General features: G+C 59.6%; 1 protein-coding gene across 3 annotated transcripts; it reads right to left on the reverse strand.

Moving 5' to 3' along the window:
• Window positions 1-909: 909 nt before the first annotated feature.
• TANGO2 (transport and golgi organization 2 homolog) lies at window positions 910-21,591 on the reverse strand. 3 transcript variants are annotated; one of them, XM_031443260.2, is made up of 9 exons: window positions 21,552-21,591; window positions 15,912-16,009; window positions 12,950-13,038; window positions 9,861-9,980; window positions 9,359-9,473; window positions 7,335-7,405; window positions 4,693-4,846; window positions 4,264-4,368; window positions 910-2,970 (listed from the first exon to the last, which is right to left on the reverse strand). In XM_031443260.2, the coding sequence occupies exons 2-9, from the start codon at window positions 15,965-15,967 to the stop codon at window positions 2,850-2,852; spliced, it is 831 nt and encodes a 276-aa protein (XP_031299120.1). In that variant the 5' UTR covers window positions 15,968-16,009; window positions 21,552-21,591; the 3' UTR covers window positions 910-2,849. The 3 variants fall into 3 exon arrangements, with proteins under 3 accessions (XP_031299120.1, XP_031299119.1, XP_064337033.1); XM_031443259.2 differs by lacking the exon at window positions 21,552-21,591 and adding an exon at window positions 21,416-21,520; XM_064480963.1 differs by lacking the exon at window positions 4,264-4,368.
• Between the last annotated feature and the right edge of the window lie 2,496 nt (window positions 21,592-24,087).

Genomic DNA, 24,087 nt, shown 5'->3' on the forward strand with positions numbered 1-24,087 from the left:
TGCGTGTACTCACAGACTTGGGTCTGTGTTAGTCAGCCCCACACCTTCAGCTTCCTTGCGGCCATCGTGGAGCCAGAGAGCAAAAGCAGCTCATCTGGGAAGGGGCAGAGTCCCCATCTGCCCAGGAGAAGAGACCCACATTAGGGAGTCAGGGATCAGATGCACCTGGTGACAAGCAGAGACCTTCCTGTGTGGCATGTCAAAGGCACTTTCAGAAATACCAGCTTCCCAGGGTCCCCAAACCTGCTAACAGCACAGGCCTCACTTCCAGGCATTGGCCTAAATAAATGGGGCTTGGGAAGGACCAGCACTGCCTTTCTTGGTCCAAACATCTACCTGGCCTAGGCATCAGCACAAGTCAGTAGGCAAGAGAGGAAAGGTCCTGACTTCCTGGAGCTCTTGTTTTGACAGAGGGACACACAAGAAGTAGTCAAAATGCACAGCGTTTATCAGTGCTCACTGCTACAGGGCAGAGCAGAGCAGGGACCAAGGCAGGGAAGGCTGCACCTCCAGGTAGGATGGCTCCCCCAGGACTTTAGCAAAGACCTGCAGGATGTGAGGGGGAGTGAGTACAGTTTGGGTGTCTGGGGGAGGAGCCCTTCAGGCAGAGGGGACAGCACGTGCAAAAGCCCTGGGGCAGCAGCTGGTCAGAAAGCATGGCCATGAGCAGGGGCAAGTGAGGTGAAGGTGGGAGGGGGTCCAGGCAGCAGGGTGAACCCAGCATGGGAGGACTCCGAGGTCTGCCTTGTCCTCATCCTGTTCCCTCCTGGCTTCAGGGCTCTGCCTCCCTGCCTGCCTGGGGACTGAGGTACACTGAGGTGTCTTCCTCAGCCTGAGTTTCCTAGTGTGTACAGAGGCCACAATTTTTTTTTTTATTTTGCTCGGGCTGCCCTAACAAAGTACCACAACTGAGGGGCTTAAACAAGGGAATTTATTCTCACAGTCTGGAGGCTGGACATCTGAGGTCAGGGTAACACAGGGTCCTGGAAGGATGTTCCCTGGGTTCTCTGCCAGCCAGGTGGTTCCCCAGCTCCAGTCTTCACGAAGTCCACCTGCATGCCTGTCTGTCCCTGTGTCCAAATTTTCTTCTTTATAAGGACACCAGTCGTATTGGATTAGGATCCACTGTAATGATCCTATTTTATCCTGATTACCTATGGAGAGACCCTAATGAGGTCACATTTTGAAGTACTGGGGGCTGGGATACAACGTATCTTTTGGAGAGGGGCACAACTCAACCCACAGCAACAGAACTACATCCTGGGCTGCCCCTTCTTCGTGGGGCCCAACCTGGGGGATGGGCGGGGGCAGAGAGGCCCATGACAAGTATGGAGAAGCTCTCCCTGGGCAGGCCAGGCCCTGGGGCAGAGGCAAACATCTGGAAGGCTCTTCAGGTGCACCCATCCCAGGGGTGCCCCCCGAGGGCAGACATGCCTGGCCAGGGTGGGTGCTGGTGTGGGGACCTGGTCTGTGACAGGAGTGGTCTGCTGAGGCAGATACAGGGAGTTGGCGGTGCTGGAGCTGGAAGCCTGGCTTGTCGTGGCTCAGCTGGACCTGTGGGGGCCCAGGGGCCTCGGCTGAAGCACACCAAGAGCCCCTGTCAAGCCTGGCTGTGCGCAAGCACTTTTCTTCTCAGTTCAAAGTAGCCCAAGGAGGGCGTTGGACGGGAGGAGGGGAGAGACCCAGGACCCCTAAATGCTCCACCCCAGCTGGGAACAGGAATGCCAGAGCGTCTGCCCTAAACCAGGGGGCAAGTGGTTTGCCCTCTTATCTTGACTTCCAGCCCTTCCTGCCATCCCCTGGCCTCGGGGCTCCACCGAGTGCAGGCTTGACCACACTGCTCCCTCGGGGGCCCCGGGTTTCCACCTGCACCCAGATGAAGTCCCGGCTCCTTGGCCCAGCTCAGGAGGCCCTGTAACCACCACCTACCATATCCCGTGCACCCTGGTCTCTGCCCAAAGACAGAAGAGGGACAGGCTGACAGACCCTCGGGCTTCCATCGTGGTACACAGGAGCCGTGAGCAAAATGAGGAGTGGAAAGAGCCTTGCACCAGGGTCTGCACCCTGGGAGTTCCCGCAGGCCAGGAGAGCAGCCCCCGAGCCCTTGCACAGCAGCCTGATCGTCCCGTCACCGTGGCCTCGGAGCTTTATTATCGGTGCCTCACACTCATGCACAGATTGCGATGACGTTTGAGTCCCCAGGAGAAGGAAACAGCTGGGGCAGCTGTGTCCCCTCACTGAGGTGGCCTGCCCAGAACCAGCAAGCCTGACAGGCAGGCAAACTAACCCAGCACGCACAGGACCCCCAGCACACGCAGAGCCTCTGGACCCACCAACCGAGCTGTGCTTCTGCTGTGGAGACTGTTTTCCTTCTTCCTCATTCCAGATGTGGCCTGTCTCCTCTCCAGGAGCAGGTCTGGCTGTCAGGAACTGGGCTACGCCCCAGAGACGAGAGGCCACTTTGAAACAGAAGTCCACCCTTACTCTTTTGATCATAGCAAGACTTACTGGCCAGAAGCACATGTGGGTGAGCACACACCTCTGCGCTGTGGCCCACGTGGGTGTGTACATCCAGGAGTGTGTGCGTGTGTCCCCGTGTACCTGTAGGTGTGCCTGTGCGTGCACTTCTGTGTACAGGCCAGGGGGAAGCACAGCACACCTGGGCCTGCCCCAGACCTGCCCATGGGACTCTCACCCCCATGGGCAGAAGGGTGGACCAGAGCTAGACACGGGGACAGAGATACTTCACATCAGTCGGAGGGCGCTGGCCCTTGAGGGAAGCTGGCTGAGTCGCAGACAGTACACATGGCAGGGCCTTCCAGTAGTCCCTGGCCACACCTGGGGGCAGCTTAGCTCTTCAGCCTGAACTCATGGGTGCTGGTCTCCCAGCGGGAGGGGTCCGTGCCCAGCATGCTGCGCTCTGTGAAAGTCACGTGCCCGTCAGCATCCACGAGGATGACGGTGTTGGTTCTGGAAGAGAGCATGGCCTACATTCAGCCCATGGCGCTCAGCATGGCGCTCAGCACGCCGCTCAGAGCCCCAGATGGAGTCAAATCCCAGGCAGAAGGGGCAAACCCACCACCCCTGGGGTCTTGCTGAGCATTGGCCTAGCTCAAGGTGGGTCACAAGTGAGCAGTGGCCTCAGCCTCGGGGACTGGATGGGCCCCTCTAGGGTGTCTGGGCCCTGAGCCTGTGGGGCATGGAGCTCCCTGGCTGGCCCTGAAAGCCATCAGGAAAGGCCACACACATCATGCTGGCCCTGCCTGCCATCCCCCACCCCCTCCCACACACAGAGGACGTGAAGCTCTCATTTCCTGGAGGATGGAGGGCTGCCCACGTCCACCCCCTGCCCGAAGCCCTCGCCCTCAGCCAGGTCGCCTGGAGGGAAAGCCCAATCACTCCCACCCACAGGAACAGAAGGGCTGCTCCCGCTTACACTCAGCCCACTGAACCCAGAGACCAGGCACAGCTATGACATCACCCTGGCATCGGCTAGCACTTGTCACAGCCGAGGACCCTGCCTGAGTCCTCGGCAATGTTGGCACCAAGGGCCAGGCCTGAATGTCACAGTTGCTGCAGGTCCCCAGCCCAGCACAAGGCTGGCACCCAGGAGCCTGGGACAGCCAAGCCCAAGCAGACGTGGCCATGCAAGGAGGCCACCATCTCCTCCAGGCCAGGTGGCCGGGCCACTCCCCCTCTGTGCATCCCAGCCACCTCAGAACAGCACGGGGCTGCCCTCAGAGGAGCCACGCACAGCACTCCTCGACTGCCTGGGAGGGAGAGGCAGGTGGGACCTTGCCAGGACAGCAGACAACACCCCCGTGCAGATGACGACCTCTCCCTCCCAGCATCCTCATCCTGCAGGGGAGACCAGTGCCGCCCCTCTCCTGGGGTGAGGTAACGTCCCCAGGCTGAGATCCTGGTCACACAGGCCTCCCTGCAGTCACAGTCATGTAGGGCAAGAGGGGAAGATCCGGCAGTGGGATCCCTGGGCCACAGGGATTTGCTGACACCAGCATGCCAATGCTATCCTGGCCTCTTGGGCTCTGTAGGGGCTGGGGGAGGGCCAGGAGCCTTCTGCCCAACCTCCAGCGCCCTGGGAGCGGGTGTGCATTCTGCACGTGACCATTAACTGTGAGTCTGCTCGTCCCACGGCCCCAGGGCTGAAATGGCAGCTGCTTGTAGACAGGGGAGGCTGCAGGGGAGCTGGGGAAGGTGGTTCTTCAGGGGATGGTCGAGATGCCCTGGGCCCACCTATCACACCTGGTGCCGTAGTCCAGGCCACGCACGCACACAGCCGCGTACTTGCTGAGGATGGGCTGCACGTACTCCCTGCCCTGATCCTCGATGGCCGGGTCCGGCAGCTGCCTGGAAGGGCATCGGAGGGGTCGCCGCTGGCCGCCCCCACCTACCCGCCACTGTCCATCAGCCCCATGGCGCCCTGGAAGGTGGCTGGGGGAACACAAGTACTCCGTGCACTTTCCAGGCAAGGCCTAAGGCCTCCATCCAGCCCTCTACTTAGGACCCCATTGCTGGGCCGAGGACACAGGACAGCGATCGCCAAACCAGTCCCTGTGCCAGGGCCGCCAGGAACTTCCCCAGGACCTGGGAACACGAGCACCTGTGGGCTCCGAGCTGGGGAAGGACAGAGCCAGCTCTCAGAGCCAGCTGGTGGGGGGCACACCCACTCACGCCTCCTCATTGTTGAGCACATCCAGGAGCTGGGCCACGAGGGCTTCCTTAGGCAGCGCCTGGCTCCGCTCCACAGCTTCCAGGAAGAGCCGCTTCCCAAAACACAGCTTCCTCCAGGGCGTCTCCAGCAGCGCATTGCTCAGCCCGTAGGTCCCTGTGAGGAGGGGTCAGCTCGGCCAGTGCACAGGCCCCGCAGCGCTGGCTGAGGGGCACTGAGGCCAGGCGGCCCCACCCTCTGGCACCTTCTCTACAAGCATCCTGAGAACTCATGGTGCCCAATGTCTATAGGAGACGCCACAGGGCCTCAAGGGAGAGGTGATGAGAATAAAGAACCCGAAATCTGGCCGGGTGAAGGAAGGGGCACCCAAGAAGGACACCCCTCCCCACTCCATCTCTCAGCAAGGAAAGCTGCCAGATGTGGGTCCACCTGAGAAGGTCGAGGTTGGAAGCATCAGCAGCCTGAGGCCAAAAGGGCGCCTGCCCGCATCAGCTGGCTGTCAGGGAGCCCACCAACACTGAGACACCCCATGCCCACCTCTGCCCGCTGGCTGGACCCTGGCTGGGGGAGCTGGAGGGTCTCAGCAGGTCAACAGAAGGCATGATATGTCAGGCAGAGCAGACGCCCCTGGAGAAGAGGGGCTTCTCAGGGGCCATGTGGGCAGCAGGGTCAGCAAACCGGAGTCATCCAGCCTGAAAGACGCACCAAGGACGGAAGCCGCCACCCTCTGCTGCTGCCAGACTGCAGGGGAGGAAACTGGCCACGTGTGACCTGACTCCAGTCACTTGGCTCTGCAGGGGCCCCACAGCTACACCATCAGCACGCACATCACCACACTGTATCTAGCAGGCACCTGGTAGCCACAAGCAAGGAATAGAGCAGGACCCCTACCTCACACCACACAGGACAGTCTGTTCAAAAATGTGCCAAAGACCTGAGCATAAGAGCTAAAACCATGAAACTCTTAGAAGAAAACAGGAAAAGCTGCATTAGATTAGGCAATGTTTCTTAGATGTGATGCCAAAAGCACGAGCAACAAAAGAAAAAATACATAAATTAGACTTCACTGAATTGTAAAATGATGTGGTTCAAAAGAGACCAACAAGAAAGTGAATAAACCCATAGCATGAGAGAAAATATTTACAAATCAGGTATCTGATAAGAGACTTATATTTAGGATAGTTAAATCAATTCCTACAACTCAATAATAAAAGGACAAATGACCTAATTTAAAAATAGACAAAGGACTTAAATAGACATTTCTCCAAACGAGATATACAACTGACCAATAAGCACATGAAAAGCTGCTCAACGTCACTAACCTGCAGGAAAATGCAAATCAAAACCACCATGAGACACCACTTCATACTCCCTAGGATGGCTGTAATCAGAAAGTCAGATGATGACAAGTACTGGCAAAGATGTGGAGAAATTGGAATCTCGTAAGTTGCTGGTAGGGAGATAAAACAGCACAGCTGCCTTGGAAAACAGTCTGGCAATTCCTCAAAAGGTTAAACAGTGACCTTAGGATCCAGCAACTCCACCCCTGGGTATGTGCACAAGGGAGATGAAAACATGTTTCCACATGAAAACTTGTAACAAATGTTTATGGCAGCATTTTCCACAACAGCCAAAAGGTGGAAACAACCCTAGTGTCCATCAACAGATGATGGATAAAGAAAAGGCAGGACATCCACATGGTGGAATATTTCTCAGCCATAAAAAGGAATGGAGGTGGGGGTAAAGCTCTGCGGTAGAGCGCATGCTTGGCATGCACGAGGTCCTGGCTTCAGTCCGCAGTACCTCTGTTAAAAAAATATATAAATAAACCTAATTACCCCCCCAAAAAAGAATTTAAAAAAATTAAAAACAAAAAAGAAATGAAGCCATAATACGTGCTACCACACGGGTGAACCTTGAAAGCAAGACGCAAAGCGAAAGAAGCCAGATGAAAAAGGCAACGTAGTATCTGAGACTATTTCTATAAAATGTGCAGAACGGGCAAATCCAGAGACAGAAAGTGGATCACTGGTTTCCAGGCGCCGGAGGCAGGGAGACGGGGAATAACCGCCAGGGTCAGTGGATGCAGGTTCCTCTTAAGGTGATAAAAACGTTCTGGTATTAGATTTTGGTGATAGTTGCACCACTTTGTGAATAAACTAAAAACTACTGAAGGGCACACTTAAATGGGTGAACTGGGTGGCATGTTTTAAATATATATATACCTCAATAGAGCTGTTACTGAAAAAAAAAAAAAAAAAGGAGACATGGACCAGGAGGGGCAGGCTCAGGGACGAAACACTAGGATGTAATTGAAAAGAATTTCTTCCAGTGACTTGGCAGAAAACTAGTATCTCCAGTCACGACTGAGGGCATCATGGAGGTGGTTTCCAGATACTTCCACAAGGGCCACTGGCCAGCACACAGAATTGGGTGGGGGGTCCTCTGCATCCTCAGCCTTCTAGTCTCCAGTTCTCCCCAGGCAGCTGTGGGTTGGGTGCTGGGAAAGGGCAGCCTGACATGGATCCAGTGAGCCTCGGTCGCTACAGGCCATCTGGCACGTCCCAGGGGAGAAATTCAGCAGCACCTAGTCCCTGAGCAGTGCCGGTGTCCCCACCCGGTGCTACCCACCCTGCAGGCTCACCTGGTGCCAGGACGACAGGCTTGGGATCCCCCCGGTTTCCATAGTAACAAACAACATCTCCCTTCTCTGTGCTGCAGACCAGAGGGGAGAAAGGGTCAGCCGGGAGCCTCAGGGTGTCCTGCCCTGTCGCCACCCCACGACCTCCACAGCCCAGGCCCCGGCGCCACTGCTGGTGGCAGCATGAGGCTGGAAGCCACGCAGTAGGGACAGGGCCTCACAGGCAGGGTCATCGTATCCCTGGCTCCCAACTCCTGGGTGACCGCAGGGACCACTGGCCTGGGAGTGGTCTAACAGACTGTCCTGCCTTGCTGAACGCCCCCAGGTATGGGCACTCGAGGCTGCCTATGGTGACAACTGTCCCCACGAATGCCCACGTCTCCTCGCGAGGCTGCAGCCCCCACCCCCATGCTCACTGCTGAGCGCCCATGGATGGGATGGGTGCCCCGGGGTGACTGAGGCTTCTGAACACAGAGCTGGAGATGTTTTCAGACCTTCACACGCTAAGTGTGCACTTAAATCAGTTTAAAGTGCTCCAGAGCTGAAAGTGTTTCAGTTCCTAAACATCACAGTAAATCTCTCCACTGCAAATTGGAATGCCTTTCCTGTAAGCTAAAGATGGACTCTTTCCAGTCCAGGAGCCCCCCTTGGGTATCAGAGGGGTAGACACCCTGCCAGGGCCTCGCCACACCCTTCCTGGCCATAGCACTGCCCCTCCCGCCCCTGACCAGTCAGGCCGTGTGCGCGGGGACCGTCCACAGCAGCCCCTACCTGTGTGCAGACGTACCCTGTGCCCATCGCCCGCCACCACCCACCAGCATCTGACCAGCAACCCTGGGTGCAGGCCCTGGGGTGCCCCCCAGGAGACGAGGGCCCTGAGTGACTCCCGCCAACCTCCCAGGCACTGGCAGTCACCTCGCCTGGGGGCTTGTATCTGCAGCAGGAGGTGGGCCCCCTTAGCCAGCCCTGGGTCGGAGGCCGCCATGGAGGGCACAGCTGTGAGTGGCCAGGGCCCAGGCCCTGGAGCTGCAGAGGCAAATGTGCCCTGAGAAGTCAGGCCACGGCGCAAAGACAGCCAGCCAGTGCCCGGAACCTGTGATGCGAGTCCTGCCAGCAGGTGTCCCTCCCAGCCTGGTGGCCACCAGCAGGAGCCTTGCCTGTCGCCTGCCTGTCTGAACTTAAGAGCGCCAGGCACACAGGGTGCCCGAGTGGAGGCGCAGAGTCTGCAGGCAGAGGCGCGGCCGATGGGTGGGCCTGGGGGCTGCTGAGCATCCATGGCCTGCCGCACCTCTCTGTATGCCCTGCATGGGCCTGGCAACACCCCGACTGCGGCATCCCTACATGGCCCTGGCCCCCGCAGGGTCCCAGCAACCTGACTCCTGAACCTCTCCCCCAGCACAGGTGCCCCTGAGGCTCCAGGACCCATGCTCCCATGTGGGGCCCGCTCCTCCAGCCCTAACAACAGGACCCTCCACCCTCTCCTGCCCCGCTCGCCTGTCTGCCCCACCCCCAAGTCTGCTGGCAACAGAGGGTGGCTTGGGCAGCTCTGTGTTCCCTGGCATCTCCAGAAGGGTCCTGGGAGCCGAGCCCTCCCAGAACCTGCTGTGAGCCTGGCACCCACTCAGATGGACCCCCTGGGGACACCACTGTGGGACCCAGCACTCAGCAGCACCGAATACCATGTGGGCCAGGTTCTCTAGCTGGGACACCTCTGTCCACCAGAGACTAGGGACCCCAGCCACAGACTCGGGGAGGAGACTTGGGGAGACGGCCCAACACAGTCCTGCTCTGGCTCTCATGGCAGAAGCCAACAGCCCTCGTGCAGTCACAGGGTGTGGGGGGGGGCAGCCCCCGCCTCAGCTCTGCTGCCCAAGTTCCCCCCGCCAGTGCGTCTGGGAGGGGCTGGACCGGGGACGCTCACCCAGCCCACCAGGAGCGGCATCCCTGGAGGGTCTGCCACAGATGCCATGGCTCCCCGCTGCCTGCTGAGCTGCGACCCAGGCCCGAGCAGCGCCTGGTGGACCCACCTCAGGTCGGCTGCTATGAGGTTGAAGCCGTTGTACAGGTGGCCCTCCGCCGAGACCTTCTTCAGGTAGGTCAGACAGTCCATATCGGTGGTCAGAAACTGGGCCACAAGCTCACCTATGGCAGGAGACAGACACCCATGTCCAGGGCAGCAGGGGTGAGCCCCTCTCCCGGGGAGACCGACAGTTCCCCAAGGCCGGCCACCCCGCCACACTGACCCGGCAGCTAGGGAGGTGGGCACCAGGAACTCAGTTTTTGTTGGGCTTTGACAGTTTTCCCCCATGTTATGCCCCCATGTGGAAGTCCAGCACAGAGGACAGGTCTTCAGTGGGGACAGTGTCCACTGGACAGGTGGGGGACAATGACACAATAGTCAGGAGTGACGCCGCGTCCAACGATGGGAGTCACATGACGAGGCCGAGGGTGGCTCCCAGTGTGGCCAGCCAGGGCCCTGGAACCATGCCCTCTTCCCCGCCACCCTCCCGCCCACCCAGCCCCATGTACCTCGGCCCCGGGCGTCCCGGTCCAGCCGGGGCTGCAGGTAGTTGGTGAGAGCTGCCAGCTTCCCCCGCATGCTGATGCCCAGCCATGTGCCGCCTTCCTTGCCCTCCTCCATGTCGAGCCCTGAGCACAGGACAGTGTTACCTCCAGTCCCACCCTGTTGCCCACATCCTGGGGACACGCAGGCTCAGCCCAGCAGCCCTGGCTGTGGAATGGGGGCTGGAACTCCACAGGGGTACGTGGGAGAGACCCTCGCCCGACGATGACATCTGAGGCCCATGGGAGCCCCAGTAGCCATTGCGTGGTGGGCCCTGGGCCCCTGCACAACACATCCCAGTGCCTGGGTGGTGGGCCCTTCATTAGGAGCCTGCCGGCTACAACCCTCCACAGCCAAGGGCCCCTGCAGAGGGGCCATGGGGGAGTCTCCTGAGACTAGAGGGTCATTTTACTGGAAGACCAGAGTAAAAATGGCTGTAACTAAAATACTATTTTTATAACAGTAGTAAGTCATAATAGTAGAAGAAAACAACCAAAGATCAGGAAGAAGTGAAACTGTCCCTATTTTTACGCGACAGAATCGTGTATGAAGAAAATCCAAAAGGAATCTCAAAAAAAAATCCTCTAGAGCTAATAAGTTAACATCAGCAAGAACTGGAAGATGAGAATTTAAACAGTCATCTACAACAGCACTGAATGACTTTTAAAACTTTTAGGAAAACGCTATAGGAAAGACATGTGTGCTGAGGAACAATCTAACTGGATCAGACAGGTCTAAATAAAGGAAGGGAGACTTGATGTGGTCAGGGTGACACTTCTCCCCAAAAGACCAAGAGAGTGGACATAATCCCAGTGAAGACCAGCAGGCCTGTGTGTAACCATGTTCACAGGCTGGCTCTGAAGCTCAGGAAGGCCATAGGTCTCCCAGCGACGGAGAGAGCCACAGGGCTCCACCACCTGCTTTCCACACTTGCTCAGAAGCCATGGAAACCAAGACACATCAGTGGGACACAAGAGTCCACAATAGATCCACACACATGTGTTCCACTGAGTTTTAGCTGGTTGGCCACAGCAACACAACGGCCACAGAACACCCACCAGTGATGACAGAATGGTGAACAGATGGGCATGACTCTCAACCCCTGCCTCCCCCCACAGGCAAAATTTAATGTGAGATGAATCACAGACCAAAACATAAAACCCCAAATCAGAGGGCTTCGAGAAGCACATAGAGGAAAACACCTTTTGACCTTGCAACAGGCAAAGACTTTTTGGATAAGACATGAGAAGAACAAACCATAAAAAGAGAAGATAAACTGCACTCCATTAAGACAAAACACTCGCTTACCGAAGGGTGTCATTAACAAAGTGGGTGGTGACACGTTACCCACCAAGGACTCATATCCAGGGCACGAAGCCTCCAACAAACCATGAGTGAAGCGTCCACATCTGGCCAAGGACCAGGATCCAGATGAGAAAGACAGAAAAGCTGAATTTCTGGAGATAAAAACTACAATGTGTGAGTTAAAAAATATGCAGACCAGGATTAGAAGCCAGTTAGACACTGAAGAAGAAAAGACCTGAGGACTTGAGAATATGGTGATAGAAGCTATCTAAAAAGAAGCAGAGAGAAAGAAGGGTTTATAAAAATGAACTGAGCATCACTGAAGCGTGGGACGACTTCAAATAAACTGACACGTGTGTAACTGGGGCAGAGCGGGGAGAGGCTGAGAAGAAACAGCAGGAGCCAGAAAAGCATTTGGAGAAACAACCCACACATCCTCTCCATGTCTACCAAGCTCCACAACACTGATGCATGGCTGTGATTCTGTGCATGACTGGGCAACACCGACACTGGGAGAGGGTGCACCTGGGATCTCCCGGGCAGGGCAGCGGGGGCCTGAGGGGCCAGGACAGCAGAGGGACCCAGGCAGGCTGACTCTTCATCTGAGCCTCCATAATTTCATCTACAAAAGTCCCCCCAGAGCTGCCTCCTGCTCCCCTTCCAAGGGATCAGCCCCCAATTTGTGCCCTCCAGCAGTGACATACAAGATCTGCCCATCCCCACAGCTGCTTTGTTCCCTCCTAGCCCAGGGTGGCCAGGGTGGTCCTGGTCGTGCTCACAAGCTCCCCTGTGCCCTGCTCCCACAGCCCCACAGGCCTGCTCCTCCATCCCCATGGCTCCACTGAGGACCCCACCTACCTGAGCCCTGGCCCCTGAGCCCCAGAGCTCATGCAGCAGGGCCCACCCCTCCACCCCGCACTCCTGTCTGCACATGTCCCGGGTCTCCTGACAAGGCTGAGACAGTGGAGACCCGGCCTCTTTTCCCTCCTGCTCTCACCACCCCGGGGGCCCTGCTCACAGCTTTCCCCGCCACCTGCCAGACCCCCGTCTCGGTCTCACCATCCCTGTCCTCCTCTCTCGTGGCACCACTGCCCAACTGCAGCCCCCAGGAGGCCTTCGTAGGAGCTCAGCAGGCAGAGAACCCCCAGGCCTCCCCCTTGCACTGGCCTGGTGCCTGTCTTACAGATGACCTGTCCGCATACCCTCTGGATTGACCCTGCCCACACTGAGACAGACACTACTCCCAGTCCAAAGGTCCCGGGAAGGCTGCAGCACAGTGGGCCAGAGGTGCCCCACCTCCACTCTGTCCCCATGGGCTCCTCACCAGCCCCCGGGACACACTGGCCGGGCCTCTGCTCCCCCATCTCAGGCCACTCTCCCTGGAGCCCGGGGCACTTGTGCACAACAGAAACATTTTCAGACAGACACACGCCCAGGCTCTTGCAGGCAAAACCATGATGTTTCTCAGTGATCAGCCTGGCCTCACACCTCCCCGGAGTCCCACCACAGTGGGAGGTGGGTCCAAATAAACCCTCACTTCCCAGCCGCTTCTGTGCAGATCCAGGCATGGAAAGCCACGTGGACAGTGCTGGGCGCACAGCTCCGGGCGCTCACCCCAATGCCGCCCTGGATGCCGGCTGGGAGTCCGGTCCGTGAGACCCAGCTGTCTCCACCTCCTCCTCCCGCATGTGCGCTGGGAAGAGCCGTATGGCTAGAGCCGCTCCGGGCCACCTCCACCCGGCAGACTCACCGCTGAGGACCTCGTGGTTGCTCCCCCAGAAGTCCGCGGCCTTGGACGGCCTGTGGTAGAATTCGTCCCTGTTGGCGGCCAGGATGAGCCTGAGGAAGAGAGCAGGGCTGAGGCCTGGGTGACAGCGGGGAGCCGCAGTTCCTCTCCCCTAACCAGGATGCTGTGCGTCTGCAGCAACGTGGGAGGGCTTGGATGGCGGGGGGGCCCCCCATGCCCCCCCGCGGCCACACTGCATCTGAAACCAGGTCTGTCAAGTCAGTGATCAGATCTTCAAAGGTCAGAAGTAATGTCTGTGTTGACTCACTGACTTCACGAACATCTGCTCTTGGTAAAATGTGAATTAACAAAGACGTTCACAGAACTGAAGGGAAACCAGCACTGGCACCACCGCCAGGGCTGTGGGAGCGTTTCTACCGTGTGCCCAGGGTGTCCCCATGCACACTGCCCATGCCACCCTGGCCAGGGGCTGCCCAAACCCTCACCAACCCCAGGACACCTGTTCAGCCTGTGGCCACTCTATCCCTCCACACAGCCAGCTTAAGGGCTGTGCTGGGGCTCAGGGTACACACCCAGAGTGGGGGTCGCTGCCCAATATGAGCCTGGCTGTTCACAGAAGGATGCTCTGTAGCTCCAACTGCCAAGCTCTGACCTGGGCCCCAGCCCCAGGTCGAGGGAGGCTTCCTGAGGGAAGGGGCTGCCAGGCCCTGACCCTTGACCCCAGCCACATTGGTTCTGTCCCTTCTGAGACACAGCCCAGTCCCGTCCTGGTGGAAGCTGGCTGGACAGCGGTTAGCAGAAGGAGATGCCACATCCCCGAGTGAGTGGGAAGACTGTGCCGAGGGGGCCAGGCCCTCCAGTGAGGGTGGGTCAGGTCTTGTGCTCAGGTCCCAGGTCCCCCGTTAGGTACCCAGTGTCCCTCCTCTGGCTGCTTGTCTCACATCCGTGTCAGCCGGGTGGGAGGCCAGGAGGCCATGCCCAAACCAGGCTGGTGCCATCACTTCTGGTTCGGATTCTTGAGAAGACTCCAGAGAGGACAAATTAGGGAAAAGATAAAAGCGAAAGAACAGAGCCTCTGTCCGCTGACTCCAGATGCCCTGTAGAACGAGGAGTCAGATGTCTGTTTGTCCAGGAGCCCGAGGGCTGGGCTGCTCCTGTCCAGAGCCGCTGTTCAGCCGAACTGCCAGTGGGCGAGACGGTTCTGCTTCGAGGCTCTCGCTCCCACTCCCGGGTCCAGCGCCAGCCAAGGCCCCAGCACTACAGGCGGGCAGCACATCAGCCCAGGGCAGTCCTGGGGACGGCAAGTCACCACGGCTCTGTCCTGTCACGGGTCCTGACACGGACTGACTGACATCGCGCGGAGCCTGTGGCACGGCCGTCAGAAGGCGCACAAGGAAATCAACTTGGCGGTTCCTCAGAAAGTCAAACACAGGAGTGCCACTCGATTCAGGGCTTTCCACTTCCAGGCACTTAATCAAAAGGACTGAAAGCGAGGCATGAACAGGTGCTTGCGCACTAATACAGCCGAGAGTGGAGGCAGCCCAGGCTCTGGGGTCAGGACGAGCGGACACTCGGAGCTGCTGAGTGGCCTCTGGGCCCTGTGCTGATGGCCTTGCCCTGGGCCCTTCCCTCCAGGTGCCGACGGGCCCTCCTCAGTCTCAGACGGGCTGGGTTCAGCTCAATGGCCTCTCTGCACAGGCTGCTGTGCTATCCCTCACAAGGCAGCCCCAGCCCCGCACGGCTGGCACCCCTGGAGCCGGAAGCCCCCCTCACCGTCCCACACCGACAGGAAAACCCTGCGGAACTTTAGATGTCGCCCAGAGGTGCACATTTACCGTGGCTTGGATCACATCTGGGAGAAGCGCTGAGTCTCAGCCAGAGACCTGAGGGGCAGGTGACACACATGGCTGCCCCAGCACCAGCAGGAAGCAGCACCACTCGCCCCAGACGTCTGCCAGCATCGAGTGGGAGGACTTCAGGCAGCCCAGAGAGCTCCTGGTCACCCCGTGCGCCATGGCCGTGCCACCCAGCTAGGGGTGGATCTCAGCCCAGGGGGAGGACGGTCTCCGCCCTGGGCACTCGGATCCCACAATAGTTAGTAACTCTGTCCATCAGATTTCCCTGCTCGAGTCACTATGCTGAGGTTCTGTCCATGGGATGGACCCTGACCCACACAGCTCACTCTGTCCAGGGGCTGTTCAGGGTCATCTCCCAGCCCCCAGCCTGGCCCTGCTGCCTGCTGCCCTGCAGGAAGGGACGTCAGGCACTCTTCTTTCCCTGCCCCCAGCCTGGAATGACTTATTTCAGCCACGATGTCAGGCAGCAGTGTCCGTGGCTCTGTGTGGTGGCTCAAATCCAAGGAGCTGGCTGAAATGGTTCATATCATCTCTGGTCCAGATGTGGAAATGACGAGAACTTCCCAGGCAGCTGCACTGTGATGCACTTTGGATGAGGGGCACATGGCGGCCCTCCACGTGGATAAATGCCAAGGGATTCCCACTGGGATGCCCAGGCGAGGGAGGGGTGCCGTCCAGAGCCCAGGGTCATGGCGGGGAGGGGAACAAGACCACACCTCACCCCTCCCTGGCGTCGGCCTCCCGCCTCCTCCAGCTGGTCCTCCAGCTTCTCTGACCCCCTACCCCCAACACGGCCCTTACTGCCCAGACTTCTCCCAGTCCACAGGCACCTGGCACCTAGCAAGAGGCATAGGCTGTGCCTGGACCCACTTCACTCCTGTCCTGCACACACAGCCAGCTTTAGGGGCTGAGTCTTAGTTAGCATCTTTGCACATCGATGCAGGGTCCCTGCCCCCGGGAGGAATTTCCTCCAGTGCCCACACTGAGTGACCACTGTCGGAGAGGGCGGCGCTGGGCCCACCTGCGGGTGGCAGCAGCTCACCCTCCCGCATGCAGTGCCCACAGGGGACCAAGGACAGCAGGAAGTGGGTGCAGGGCAAGGCAGTTACCTGTAGGCATTTTTGGAAACGGGCCGAGGATCGAACTTAAAGAAGATGATGCACATGGGTCCCCAAGGGGTGGCGCGGCTCACACAGGGTCACAAGGTCTGCAGGACAAAGAAACATGAGCTGATTAAGTGGAACTGCCTCCCAAGCCCACGAGGCTCCCTTGCCTGAACAGAACCGCCTCGCAACGCCTGGACCCTCACTGGATGAGGGACACCACATGCTGCACACCCCAAGCTCACCCATCTGCGTCAACACACCTGTCAGCACTGGCCAGACCTTCCCCCGAAGCCGGTGACCTTGCCGGCCCTGGACACACGTGTGAGGTGGCACGCGGGTGCTGGAGGGGTGGCAGCAGTGACACAAGCACCAGGAGTGCAGCCAGGGAGACCCCCTCACACAGGGGCCAGACAGCCGCACGGCCTGGTCCTTCCCTTGGCACAGCACCAGCTCCAGACCCCTGGCCAGGGCCCCAGCACCTCCAGGCAGGGTGGCACTACGTCCACCTCGCCTGGGGCCACCGCAGCACCTGCCTTCCATCCCCCATGGCCCAGGGGCGCTGGGGGCAGGAGGGGACTGTGCAGTGGGGACTTGGCGCCCCCTCCCCACACAGGCCCCACATCTGGGGGCCTTTTCCTACCGCTGAGGATCCCACCCACCTGGACCAGGGGGCAGGAGGGCGAGCTTGGGCCACCGCTCCAGTGCAGAGCTGGCACTGCAGCCGGGACACAGGCAGCAAAGAGGCTGCGCAGGGACGGCAGGGGACAGACAGACGCCCGGGGAGCACGATGGGGTACGTTCAGCACACGGCCCTGATGCCTGTGTGTGACTTCTTGTGCAGAAGTTGGGGGTGGTCCCTGAGAACCCCAAGAGCGGAGCCAGGGCCACACCGGGGACCCGGGGGCTCCATTTGAAGGGCTCCCGCACTGGCAGTGCCCCTGGATGCTGGGCAAACCAGAGTTTTCACCTTCATCCCGGACTTCTGAGAAGTCTCACAATTAAATTCAAGGGCGAAGAGTCGGACAGTCAGAAAGGGCCACAAAATGAAACAAAGCACCGCAAACAAGAACCTGCACGAGTCCCCAAGCATCCCATAACCCAGCCATACTCTGAGTGCAGGAACAAGGAACCCGGGAAGATCTGCAGGGAAGGGCCATGATAAAGAGAACCAGGACTTCCACCTAGCACCCGAAAGAACCTTTAGAAACAGAAAGCACAGTAAGCACGAACTAACACTCAGCAGAGGATTTAAGAGCAGATGAGACACAGGAGATGAGACAGGTCAGCAGAACCCTCCAGAGTGCAATGCAGGGAGACAGGGTGCAGGCTGGGTGTTGCAGGCCCAGCTGTCCCACTCCTGTCCAGCACAGGAGGCACAGGTCCCCCACTTCCAGGGGACTGGTCTCTCCCAGACACAAGAATGCTCTGGGCAAGGCTGACCAGTGCTGTCCGTGGCAACCAGGCTGCCGAGGTCAGTGGGAGAAGTCCTGCCAGCCCACCCCTGCTGAGACCCCACTCCCCCAGAGCCCCATCAGGACAGAAGGCTGCCCCACTGGGAACACGCCACTCTGGGCTGTCAGAGAAGGAGGCCACCGGGTCAGCCTAGACCTGCCACACCCCCAACCCCCAACCCAGGCTGCATGCCTGGCCGCTGGGTGAGGCCACTGGCCGGGGGCAGCTCTGGCCACTGCTGCTCACAGACCAGATGCAGAGCCCCCACTCAGCTGCAGGACCCCCCATCCTAGCTGACTCTGGCGGGTGGCAGACCAGCCTTCCAGAAGGCGGTGGCAAGAAAGGCTCTGTGATGGGAAAGAAGGCCACCAAGGTCTCTGGGCAGCCTGCCGCCAGAGGTGTGGCTGCAGAGCCCCGGCTGTGGCCTCGACGAAGGTGCGGTCATTGGGAGGGAAGGACCAGAGGAAAGCCAGCCCCTGGGGAGGGACCATCAGGAACTGCCTTTCTCTCCAGTCCCTCGCCCCCTATTCGAGCCAGGCCCACTGCCCCCGGCCCTTCCTCTTCTCAGCTTCATATCCCACCATCCCGCACCCTCCTTCTCCCAGGGTGCCCCCAGCCCAGCAATGCTAGGGGGATGCCCTCCACCCCCGCCCCGCCAGAGGGCTAACGGGCACCACACACTGATCTGCCAGCTGCCCACCCAGAGCCACCCCTCCTGAGTACACTTGACGGGCCTGCCCTCCCCTCCTCCTGGCCCACTCGGCCTCTCATGCTGCTGCCCGCCTGGCCACTTGCTCCATCCGGCCCCTCTGTGCCCCAGCTCAAGTGCACGTCTCCTGCCACCACAAATGGCTGCTCCAGGGACCAGTGGCCCTTCTGTGGTGGTTCCCACTCTCAGGTCATCCAAGAGCATGCTCGCGCAGTTTCGGGTGGCTGCGTGCTTCCAGATCGTCCTTAGCAAAGCACGGGAGTGCTGTAGGGTTATCGCACGCGCAGGGCCCTGCTGCCCCTGTCAGGCTGTGCAGTCTGCCCTCCACACGCCAGGACAGCGTAGGGCCCCATCCAGGAGAAAGCATACCACTCAGTGCTTATCTGAGGTGAGGAATGAGCAAGACTTGTGTGTGGGGACAGAGCTCAGGGCGGGCCACCTGGTCCAGGGGACAAGGGGACCTGCAGGGAGACGCCTGGGGTCTGGTGTCCACACCCCCACACAGGAGGTACTTGCACCAGCCATGAAACCAGACACCTAAAACATGTGCCTTTCCAGTAGGCAAGGTTTACATCGGGAAAACCGAACTGTCCATCCAGAAAAGAGAGGAGAAAGTGGACAGACCCTGCCCTTCTCCCCGCATGGCTTCGAGATGATCTTCTGCGCCAGGGAGGTGAGGCAGGAGAGGCCGGGAGAAGAGCCGTTCCCAGGAGACTGGTCAAGAACAGGCCCAGCCCTGGTCAAAGTTCCTCATGACAGGACAGAGCACATGAGATCTGCACAAGGACCCACCCACTCAGGTGAGCACCAGGCCATGAGGTGGGGGCCTGCACCCCCAGAGTACTTCCTTTGCTGAAAAGGCAAACAGGGCACCTGGACCGAGGGAGGAGACACGCTGCTGGTCAGAGGCAGCAGGGAGGGCAGCGACACAGGTGAGTGAGTGGGAGCCCAGGGGCGGGGGCGATTGCCTCCTCCAGGCTGCTCCTCTGGCAGGCGGAGGGTGACTGAGCCCTGGAGACTGCACCCCACTCCTGTCTGGCCTTGGGCGGAGGAGCAGGCAGGCGCTCCACCCCGCGTCCCACCCGTGCTATCATTTGCCGGCTAGGCTGTTCGGGGCCTTGGCAGAGGACGCCTGGTGTCTGCCCCTTTGAGAGTAGCCAGCCCACCCTGAGGCTCCGCCCTCCTCCCCGTCCACGACTGAGGACGCAACAATCCCCACTTTGTCGGTTGGCTTGGTGGGTAAATGGCATTTCGCCACAGCAGGCTCTCTACAGTGATACTCCTTCCTGAGCTCTTGGAGATGTTTTAGGGGCACTAATTCAGCCTCACACCAGTGTCACTGTCCCTTCAGGGTTCAAAAGGGGAACACAAGTGAGGGGCTCTGGACGCACGGAGGTCCCACACCTCAGCCCCTCCTGGCAGGAACACAGCTTCCTCCCCGCCTCCCTCCACCACGGGGGGGGGGGGGGGGCTGTGTCTCAGATGGCCCCTGCGGCTCACGTGGTTCAGAGCAGGAAGGGGGCGTCCCCACAGCCCCTCAAGGCAGGTGGAAGCAAGCACTTATAGCTGGCGTGGTCCTGAAGGCCCAGCAGGGGCACCCTGAGCACCAGTGGACACTAGGAGGTAGGCACCGGCCTTTTTACTTTTAAGGGTATATCCGTTATTTCTGCAACCTAAGAAGAAAGCTGACAGGTAAAAAAGCTGCATGGATAGTCTGAAAGGGGAACTCAGTGGTCTAGGGGCCACCTCATTCTCACAGAGCCCCTCACCAAACGCTGAGGTCCAGACCAGCAAACTGTCCTCATGCGCTGGCTGACACGTTGCCAAAGCATAGACCCAGCTCTCACACATCTGGAGCGTCAGTGACAAGTGTGGCCCCACTTCCAGCAGCCCTGCGCCCCAGGTGCACTCAGAAGCAGCACCCACGGGCAGGCGAGCAGGCACCAGGAGGTGTCTTCGAGAGCAGCCACCAGCCCAGGAGTAAGTCCACAAGACACTGTGTGTCATCACATCCAGGGTAAAACATGATCCAGTGATGGCGCACAAATACAGACGCAAAGAGTGAGGCAGCAGTAACAGCTCAGGGGCCGGGCAACAGGCCAGAGCTGCCAGCCAGCAGCCTGGTCTGAGGGGCTTGCGTTCTGTGGACACACCAGTAACACGAAGCCACAGGACTGAGGGACGCATGCTTTTGAAGCCAATGGTCAGGGGTCCAAGAGGGTGGGAGTACCAAAGCAACATGCTCCACCCACTGGGAGCCCTGGGAACCTGGGGAGAGGGGAACAGAGGCTCTGCTGTGTCCACCTGCCAACACAGCCACCCTCTCTGGCAGCCCCACCCCACCCAACAGGTCATCTGAGGCAGAAGGGCTCCTGGCAGAGGGGATCCGGAAGAAAGGGCCAGCTCTGGCTCTAAGTGACCTTGGGAACACCATCTGCTCCACAGACAGTCTTCTTCACTGATAACGATGTCTGGCCAACAAACACTTGCCACAAAAGTCTGCCCAGAGGATGAAAGAGCCAGTGGCAGAGAGCACTTCCCAAGAGCTACCAGCTGCAGGCGCCCCTCACAGCTGCCATCACTGCAGGGCTGCCTAGTGCAAACAGCTGCAGCAAAACACCAGCAGGCAGGTCCACCGCAGGACAGCAGGGAGGCCTGGCTGATCATGCGACATCCCTGGTGGAGGACAGACTGGAGCCTGACGTTCAGGGACCGGTCCAAGGGCAGAAGGCCCACACCAAAGCTGTGGCCCAGAGGTAAGTGCGGGAGCTCCTGGGGTGGGAAAGGGTGTTAAAGCCCAGCGGCTCCAAGGCTTTGGCTTGGGTGCAGCCCTGCCCAGCCCCCTCTCCTGATGCCCTGGGAGTAGGTCTGACCACCTCAGCTACCCCAGGAAGGCCGTGTCCAGGCGCACAGATGACCTGGCACTTGCTGCACCCTGGGACAGACATCAGCTGTCGCCCGCAGCAGGGCGCACGGAGGGAGCAGCGTGACTCAGGGCTCCAGAGCCGACCTACCCGTATAGCCTACCGACCCTCGCCCTGCGGCGACCGCGCAGCTCCGGGCTCGCAGGGCTGCCCTCCGAGGGACATCGGCCCTGCCTGCGGGGGCCCGCGCCCCACTCCATCGGGGACACTGGAAACACCTTTCAGGAACGCGAGGAACGCTTCCTCTGCTAGGGTGGGCTTAGTCTCGCCGGACCGGCCGCTGGACGTGTATTCCCCACTTCGAGAAGGGGATACTGAAGCAGGGCGGGAGACGCATCCGCTTCCCAAGTCCGAGCCCCGCGCCTGAGCCCCATGCCCGGAGTCCGCGCCCCGCACCCCGAGTTCGCACCCCGAGTCCGCACCCCGAGCCTTGAGTCTGAGCCCCGCTTCCAGAGTCCGCGCCCCAAGCGCCGAGCCCTGAGCCAGCCGAGAGCGCAGCCTGCCGAGAGCGCAGTCCGCCGCCCGCCGCCCGCCGCCCGCCGCCCGCCGCGAACTCACCGCCTCCGCCGCCGCCGCCGCCGCCGACTTCCGGGTGCCGCGCCCGCGCGCTGCTGCCACCGCCCATGCCCCGCCCCCCGCAGTCTGAGCGCTCGCCATTGGGCCGCGCGGAGGGGGGCGGGGCTGGGCGCCGCGAGCCAGGACTCTTTTGGCCGCTCGCGCCGTCGCTCGGGGCTGCACCTCCCTACGCTCCGCCCCCGGGGCTGCGCCAAGCTGCTGACTCCGCCGGGTGACCCCCAGCGGCCTTCTCAGCCTGCCCCGCCGACAGGGACGCCAGCCTCGGGCCCTGCCCTCGCAGAAACGTCACCTGCCGGCCCAGAGACCCGCGCTGCACGGGGCCCTGCTGGAGGCTCTGCAGGGATACTCACGTCTGGACCCGCCTGCAGGTGGGGCCCTGCTCGCCCCTCCCTGTCCGCCCAGTCGGTGCTTCTGGACTGGCCATCTTCTTCATTGCAGCCCTGACCCCCGACATCCCTGCCGCGCTCATGGCAGACCCTGGACCTGCCACCACAGCCTTTAACCCTCCTCGAGGCTGTTCTGCAGGTCTGGCCCCCAGCATGGAGGGCTGCCGGCCAGATCTGCACCGGGCTGCAAGTGAGCAGGAAGCCGGGAAGGAGCACTGACCTGGGCCCTTGCAACAGGGCAGGCATTCCCTGGGCTGTATCTGGGGCCTTGAGTGCAGGGAAAGTGGAGAGTCAGAGGCCCAGAGCTTGCTCCAAAGTGGGCCCTCAGTAGACCATGACAAGAATGACAGTTTCATTAAGGTTAATAACAAGGTGCTAAGGGCTCTAAACTCAGTGTTCCTGGACACAGCTCATTCGTCTCATTTTACAGATGCAAACACTGAGGCCCAGAACAGTTAGGTGTATCACTTGCTTGAAGTCAAAAAAAGGTGGCAAGTGGCAGTGGCTAGATTAGCTCCACAGCCCTGCGTTGAGGACGTAGGTGCCCTGATCCTGACTTGGAGCACTGACACCCTGTGAAAACTGGGGCTTTGACAGAGCAAGGGCCTGGCTGGTAGTCAGCACAGGCAAGAGCCAAACTCAGATCTGTTTGACACCCCCAAAGGCCCATCCCACCCCACTCTTTCGCCACATCTCTGTGTTCCTCCCAGAACTCAACATAAGCCCTTTGCAGACACAGAAGTCAGGGACTCTCGATGCCCAAGGACTCAAGGACAACAGGCAGCAGACCCAGCAAGACACACAGTCCTCCCTCTTGCTACCTGGCAACAGAGTCGTGCAGGGTGGGTGCCAGTGATTTCCCTCTGGGCGGCTGGACCATGCAGTCCAACCAAGAGGTGGTAGTGTTGGATAAGCAGGACCTGGGGCTAGAGGTGAGTGACCACATCCTGTGGTATGGGGCAGCAGCTGCAGAGTGGTCTGCCCCAAACCACTGGGCCACATGCCTTAGAGAGGTGGAACACAGATTAGCCAAGCCCTTGAGAGCAGTCTTTTCCATTGCCTGCATGGGGGTGGGGGGGGTGCAGTCACACATGGCTTGGATGGAGGTGTAAATCCCACTCTGCTATAGGTTACTGAGATGGGGCGGGGTGGGGTCTCAGGGCTGCATGGGGTTCACTGCCACACCACCTCTAATTACATACATCCTTAGATGGAGAGCTCATTACCTTGTGCAGTCACCCTTTTGATTTCTGAGCATCTGCAACTGTTGGAAAGTTCTTTCTGACATCCAGGTGAAACCTTTTTCTCCCTGTGTCTTTACTTACATGCTTCAGACCCTACAGAGTTGGCCAGGAGCCAGGTGGAAGAGGTGCGAGAGAGGGAGGAGACCGGGCTACTGGTCCCTGCAGCAGTGGACTAGTGATAGAGGCCATCTCCCCTGCAATCTGACTCTTTCAACCCCCATTTGCAACCTGAGTCATGGTGGATCCACTGCCAGACAGAGGCCCTGAGTCCTCTTGGAACTGGCGTTGCCCACCCTGATCCTCCGAATGCACCTGGTAATCCAGCTTAACGGGTAGACAGGTGTCTGGGGCCCTGTCAGGAGAGGTGGGTTGAGAACAAGGGGGAGGGAGGCAGTCCTCAGCTGGGCCGATTCGGGTGCACAATTCTCTACCCCCTTTGCTCTCTCAGCAGAGGTATATGCAGCCCCTCTTGCCACCATCAGCAAGTGTGTGGGGAAGGGGTGATGCTGGACCATAAGGTCATTGTGAGAGGAGGGGTTCAGGAGGACCAGGGCCCTTGGAAAGATCCACAGGGACCACTGGGCTAATTAAGTCTTCTTCTAAATATAGAAAAGAGAACCCCCACCCCAGTCCACATGGCAGCTGGGCCAGAAGGTCCCCTATGGTGCAGTTTCCGCAAGACAAGACCTAGAGAGCGACCCTTCATTCCACCCACCCAGAGCTTTGAGCAACATCTCTGTGCCAGGGTGCCAAATGGCTGTCACTTCCAGTGCTACTGACACCTCCAGTGCCAATTCCAGTCAGTTAGCTGTGGCTGCCTGGCACTGAACGACTGCTGGGGTTGATTTGCCACATATGCCAGGGCACAGGTGGTACCAGTGGTGAGTT

Source organism: Camelus dromedarius, chromosome 31 (assembly GCF_036321535.1).
Source record: "Camelus dromedarius isolate mCamDro1 chromosome 31, mCamDro1.pat, whole genome shotgun sequence".
Taxonomy (NCBI): Eukaryota; Metazoa; Chordata; class Mammalia; order Artiodactyla; family Camelidae; genus Camelus; species Camelus dromedarius.